Source organism: Siphateles boraxobius, unplaced genomic scaffold (genome assembly GCF_051911475.1).
Source record: "Siphateles boraxobius isolate OS27281-9 unplaced genomic scaffold, OSU_SipBor_1 90, whole genome shotgun sequence".
NCBI lineage: Eukaryota > Metazoa > Chordata > Actinopteri > Cypriniformes > Leuciscidae > Siphateles > Siphateles boraxobius.
Window position 1 is genome coordinate 345,556 of NW_027509220.1, and position 6,945 is coordinate 352,500.

Here is a 6,945-nt window from a genome sequence, read left to right on the forward strand (position 1 = left end):
TTTCACGGATAAAAAAAGGGTGGATGTCTGTTGTCAATAGCGTTACGAACTTACGATGTATGAAGCACTGCTCACACAGAAGTCACTTTCAAACTAAGCAGCTTTCTGTTGGTCAGCACTACGTGTGGAAATTTGTCGCCTTACTTTTTTTTTGCTTTATGCGAAACTCCTTAAAGCGCTGATTCCTATTAGAATGACTCGTTTTTCGCCTGTGAAATTTCGTCTTGCAATGGTAAATGTGACCGAACCTACCTTTACAAAATTCGCTGCATCCAAAATTGCATACTTCCCTAATATATTAGGTGAAAAACAGAACGTGGCCATAGTAGTATGTCCGAATTCAGAGTATTCATAAAACAGTACTACTTCCGTATGATGGACACTTTACTATCCCATGAGGCCACGGGAGAGGATTTGGGAATGGGAGTGAACGGACGCAACTGATGCTGTTTGGTCACATGACAAATGTAGTACTTCCGAATAACATTCTTAAATTTTTGTTTAAAAAATAGTTGTGAAGTTACTTATCTAAAAGGAGAACTTACTTTAAGTGTATGCAATTCCGGATGCAGCCATATACTTTTTGAGTAATTCTCCCACCAATTGGATCTTTTAATGTGTATATATATATATATATATATATATATATATATATATATATATATATATATATATATATATATATATATATATATATACATATATACATACATATACATACATACAAATATATAGTATCTAAAGTGTTGAAGCATTGTGTCCACAGTTTTCTATAGTAATTATGACTATTGTCATTTTGATAAAATAACATATGAACAGAATAGACCTAACATTTAATTGTAGAAATTGGATCTGGAGTGGATGGCGTAACTCATGATACCATGTTTGATGTCATCATGACAACATTTTTAAAATTTCTCAAAGCATCTGGTTGTACTTTTTAAAAGCAAGAAAAATTGCTTAATCTGGTCTTGTGTGTTAACAATGCTTTATAGTCATTTTGAGTGAATGCATTCACTGATTGGGATGTGGTCTGGTAATATTGCCACTTTTGTACACAAACACATCAAAAAAAAGACATGATTTAAAGGAAGATCTAGCTTATTCACTTGGGTAAGCATCCTTTAATTCATATCCTAGAAAATAAAAACAGACTTGATTTAATTACAACGAGTTACAATCACTAATCTTTTGGAAAGAACTGAATCATTGTGTATTATTTTGAATGTTGAGAGGTTGGGTGCATTTACTGAAACTCCAGAGACAGGCACGTGCAGTAAGTCGTCATATGGAGGACTCTTCATTACAATGAAGATGTGAAGAACTATGGGAAAATGTTGCGGCTGCTATAGCTGTGTTTCTGTCTAGATTTAATCTGAGTGCACGTGTGTGTGTGTGTGTGCGCTTGTGTGTGTATAAAAATGTGTTTAAGTGTTCTCTGATCTTGGGACGCGTGGGATACTTCAAAGTGTGTTTGACAATGAAGAGAGCATTTGAGCATTCAACAGATACTCAGCTGTGCATCGCCATGGCTGTTTTCACAGATGCATTCAGAGATATCCAAGAAGAACACAAGTGGAACTTGATGAACTCCAAAATCAAACGAGAAACACCAGCTGTGATATCTCTCTGTATAACCTAATACTTTATGCTTGGTTTAAAGTAAAACAGTGCATGCAGAACTTCTAATGTATTGAGGATGTCAGATATAGTGTTTGGAGGGCCAATGAAATTGTACCATTGAATGGACTGACTTGTTTGTGAGATATGGTTTGATGTTACTTCATGATCTTGACATTGATCCCATTATAATGTTATTGCAAAAGCAAGTCCACGGGCAGGTCAAACTAGTCTGGATCCATCCATGGTGGTAAAGGAGGCTCTCCTAGTTAGTCTGGGGTGAATTGTAGAGATAGACTATCTGTCTATCACCTGTGTATGTATGTGTTGGCTGTGAAACAGGTTGTTGGGTCAAAGTGGAGGTTTTTCTGAGAGGACATTTCTTGCAAAATTAATTTCTGAAATCAAGCCGTTTCTGGCTTGAATGGAGAAAACACCTGGAAGAAAAATAAACGCGAAACAATTTAAATGACAATAAATTGATATTAACGTGGATTTGTCTCGTTTTTATTTTGTTCTTTACACAGTTTGTTCAGTATAGAAAAATATAATCATTCCTAAATTCTTTGGAGGTTTTACATTTACAAACATCTAATCGTCACTATAGCCTATCCGACATTGATGTCTGGCATCAATAACAAATCCGTGAAAAATCCTATACGTCATTGCGACGTGCCCTTTAAGACTCGAGCTTACTGCGTTTTCATTCATTCATTCAAAAGACTGACACAAAGTACGATCTTATAAATATAAATAAAATAAAATGACGTAGCCTAAATTAATGTAAAAAGTTGATTAAAAAAAGCACATGCCCACAACTTTACCTTTTTGTACGTACTGATTGATTTGGTTTTTTTGTTGTTGTTTTTAAATAGGCTACAAATAAGTTAAACATGCCCATTCTATTTGGATTTGTAAAGTTATAAAAACCAAATATTTAACCAACAGTGAAAAACTCCAAGCAACTATTTTTAATATAAATTAGCAAAAATTGCTAAAAATGTATCCTGTGAATATGGGATTCGGCTTGTAACAGTATACTATAGATATTAATAGATACACACATCCTCTTTGAGTTCGTAAGGTTATAAAAACCAAACCGTATCTTTAACCAACATGAAAAAACTGCAAGCAAATAAACAGATAACTCGTTTACAATTTTTTTTTTATAAATGAACGCAGTGCAGATTCTCTAGAGGTCATTTTGTCTCGGTCAACAGACTGTAGTCATGTGACGTCAACAGCGCGATGCTGTTACTGTATTTCTGTCGGCTCATTTTCGGAGAGGAAGGAGGAAACCGACGGAAATAGGAGGGGGAGAGAGCCATCCATCCCTTTAAGAACAACTGGGACATAGCGGAGAGAGGAAAAGGAGAGGAGGGGGTAGAAGAAAGGGGAATTAAAAAAGAAAAGGAAGAAAGAGACAGGGGTGGGAGGGAGAGAGAGTGCGATAAAAAAAGAAAGATGACATCCTGTGAATTGAAGCGCCGAGGTGGAGCGGCGGGCTGCGGCCGGGCTCGAGTGTTATTCGTCCGGGTCACGGCTTGAATCCTACTGCGAGGCTTCGACAAACACCCGATTGGCCTGTCGGGGGGATCGAGGAAAAAAACACTGATTTATACACAGCAACCTTTAAGTTTGACTATTTAAAATGCGTCAAGCGCATGACGTATAACCGTTTTTTTTAACATCTCAATGCCTCAACTGCTGTTTTATAATGCATGTTGTAAGAGTGTAGGAATAACATTATTGGTTTCGGATTTTAAAGTCATGCAAATGAATAAATAGCACGTTGTTGTAATGTCTCGGGTTAAACTTGGATAGGAGCAAATTAAACTCTAAATAGTGTGCATTATTGCCTTTTAATCTAAGCTGTTAATTAAATATGTAATTGGGGGAGTAGTTTAAAAACACATTTAAACACTATTTGCAAACTACAGACGATTGAAAGGATGTCAGTTGTGCGCTATTAATCTTGATGATTGTGTAGTTGATTATAATATTCATCGCTGTGGAACAAAATGGATGCCGCGTGGAGCAATTTTCTCTTCCAGGTGAGATTTAACGGTTTGTGTGTGTATAAATAAATGTACATTGATGTGAAATTCATGCTATTACAAAGTTGTAACCACATTACTACATTAAAATTGCGAGGAGGTTCACTTCAGTGATACCTATTACCTACCTACACTGTAGTTTTAAATTCAAACTTAGTACTTTGTGATTGTTCTTTCCCAGACCACACCTTCCCAGACCCAAGTGGAGGGGACCCTCCAATCAGAACTTCTGCCAGTCCACACGACCTCGCCTCAAACCCCGCCCAACGAGCACATAGCTCCGCCTCCATCGACAGTGGACACCGCTGCTCTCAATGAGGACCCTGTACCTGGTGGGTGAGAGGGAGGGAGGATTGGAGAAGAGTGAGGAAGCTGGCTGGGAGGGGTTGGAGGTTTTCTGTGGTTGCTCAGTTCCTCTGTGATCACATAGAGCAGTGCAGTAGAACGGCTGTCTGGAATATAGTCATGTTATCTTCAGCGAAGGCCCTACAATCTAGCTTCGTTATGACATTTTTAAGATCCTACCTCTAGAAATGGGAACACGGTCATAAAAAAACTGGAAATGGGGGGAAACTGATGGAAATTGGTATAGAGGAATGAATTTTGTTGTCAACAAAATTCATTGGTCAAAAAGAGTATTTCTAGAGGTGTGGACACGTATATACAGTAGTCAAAATTTGAAGTGGATCAAAACCTTTATACATTTTGAACAATAACCGTTCTTGTCTTAGGACAACTTTGATTAACTTTTTTGATCCACTTCAAGTGTTTCGCTAGCAAAATCCAGTCATTTCAGTAGGAATCCGTGCAGACAGGAATTTCTCACGAGGGTGAAATATTTACACAATCAGATTTCGCAATGAATCTGCCGCTTTGACCAACAAAAAGCTGACTTTCTTTGAGAGTTGTGCTTAAAGGGATAGTTCACCCAAAAATGAAAATTCTGTCAGTATTTACTCACCCTCATGTTGTTCCAACCCCGTAAGGCCTTCGTTCATCTTCGGAACACAAATTAAGATATTTTTGATGAAATCTGAGAGCTGGATCACTCCTCCATAGACTTCTTAAGGGATTGACACTTGTTCCCCGAAAAGTTATTAAAGACATTGTTAAAATAGTCCAAGTGACTACAGTGGCTCAATCTTAAGTTTATCAAACGACGAGAAGACTTTTTGAGCTCTGTGGGCCTCGAGTCAGTTCACTAGTATAATAGCGTAAGCTTCTGTTGTTGTACGTCACACGCATCACACACATGACCAGCGTCGGCTAATAGTGAGCCTACGTGTGACGTAGCTCTACGCTATTACACTACGTCAACTGACTAGAGGCCCACAGAGAAGGAAATGAATAGTTGAAATAAAGTCGTTATTTTAGTTTTTTTGCGCACAAAAAGTATTCTTGCCGCTTGATAAACTTAAGATTGAGCCACTGTAGTCACTTGGACTATTTTAACGATGTATTTAATAACTTTTCAGAATAACTTGACAGAATTTAAATTTTTGGGTGAACTATCCCTTTAATACATCACTATACTATCAACACTAGAACTTTTTTGCCTGCAAAATTTTGCTAAAGTTTTTGGAAAGTCAAAAAGTTCAGCGCTTCATAGATTACTACTATTGCCAAAATATAATGGACCTTTTTTGCCCTGAAGTCGTAGGTCAAAAAAAGTGTGTCTGTAAAGGTGTCCTCACATTTACCGTTGTACTGTGTTTTCATGGGTGAAATCCAGTCCTTTTAGTCTGAATCTGTGGGATCAGGAATTTCAGGGTGAAATATGTCCAATTGCAGATTTAGCAATGGGTTCAAGTTGGTCACACCACGTGATTTTGATTTTAAACAGGGATCCAATCCACCTGGGAAAGATTTCACCAAGCAGAGTTCAAGTTGGACACGCAAATTCGTAGGTCAAAAAGTTCTGTGCTTCATACGTCGCTACACTATTGACAATAGATAATGAACCTTTTCTGCCCTAAAGTTGTAGGTTAAAGGGTGTTTGTAAAGGTGCTGTCACATTTACCATTGTACGTCCAGTCATTTCAGTAGGAATCTGTGCGATCAGGAATTTCTTATGAGGGTGAAATATTTCCACATGCAGATTTCGCAATTGGTTCAAGTTGGCCACACTAATTTGTATCTTTGACCAACTGAAAGCTGCTTGTTTTTTTAAAAAACTTCTTTGTGAACTGTACTTAATGCATCGCTGTACTATTGTCAATAGAAAATGTACCTTTTTTTTTACCTTAACTGTCTTATTACAGATTAGTAACACTTTTTTTTAAACTTTCCATCCCATCAGTGAAGCCAGTGTCCAGGACGGCCCGTGCGGCTCATATCTGCTCAATTTGCAGCAAGCAGTTCAAGAACAGCTACAACCTGCGGCGTCATCAATCCGTCCACACCGGCATCCGCATGAAGGGGGGCTCCCAGAGCCAGGAGACTGTGGCCAAAGAGAGTGCAGAAAGACACACAGTCCCCCTCTCTCTCCTACACCTCTCCATACCCCAACAGCAAACCCAAACGCTGCCCCCTAATGCTGTGCTGCCCCTTCCCCACACACAAATCCTGGTCACTCAAGATGGAAACAATGTTACCATGGAGAGCATGGCTTCCACTGTGACCGCCCTCCCTCCTCCGGCTGCTGTTGTCATGGCAACAGGGGAGCCTGTACAGGTGGGCATCCGTTTTTATGTGTGTGTGTGTGTGTTTTTTCTCAGATACTGCGTTCAGTGGCATACATTAAATCACATAATGTTGTGATCAATTTAATATACAGTTGCTTTGTTCATATGTAGAAGCTAAACTTATCCAAGCCTTGGCCGCACAAAGCTTTGCAGACTATGTTTTATAATTCCCATGCTCAGGGAAAACTAAAACTTATTGGAGTTCTCCACACAATAATAAATATAATAATTCAATTATAAAAATTCAAAAGCTTGGTAGCTGACATTTAAACGGAAACATTCTGTGTTAGATATAAAAGAGAAATAATGATTACTTCTCTTTTGATTTGTAACATTTTATATATTTTTCTTGATTTATTTTAGCTTAAGGCAAAAAAATTATTAATATTATCAAATAAATCTGTAAATTTTTTAGGTAACATCCCAATTACTCAAAATGAGATTTTATTTAAATTAATTGTATTTTGCGTAATAAAATGACACACTGTCGTTTATATGTAAGAGTGATTTACAGTACACTGTGAAGTGCTTCACTCTGAGACTGGCAGCTGGAAAAACAGTCAAAATAAAAGATAGATGGGTAC

At 37.8% G+C, this 6,945-nt stretch overlaps 1 protein-coding gene across 1 annotated transcript in view; it reads left to right on the forward strand.

Moving 5' to 3' along the window:
* The first annotated feature begins 2,890 nt into the window (after positions 1-2,890).
* mazb (MYC-associated zinc finger protein b (purine-binding transcription factor)) overlaps positions 2,891-6,945 on the forward strand; it is an 11,671-nt gene continuing 7,616 nt past the window's right edge. Inside the window, exons 1-3 of the mRNA XM_077224663.1 lie at positions 2,891-3,674; positions 3,859-4,009; positions 5,977-6,350. Of these exons, the coding sequence (XP_077080778.1) occupies positions 3,642-3,674; positions 3,859-4,009; positions 5,977-6,350 (558 nt within the window). The 5' untranslated portion in view covers positions 2,891-3,641. The remainder of the gene's footprint in view (positions 3,675-3,858; positions 4,010-5,976; positions 6,351-6,945) is intronic.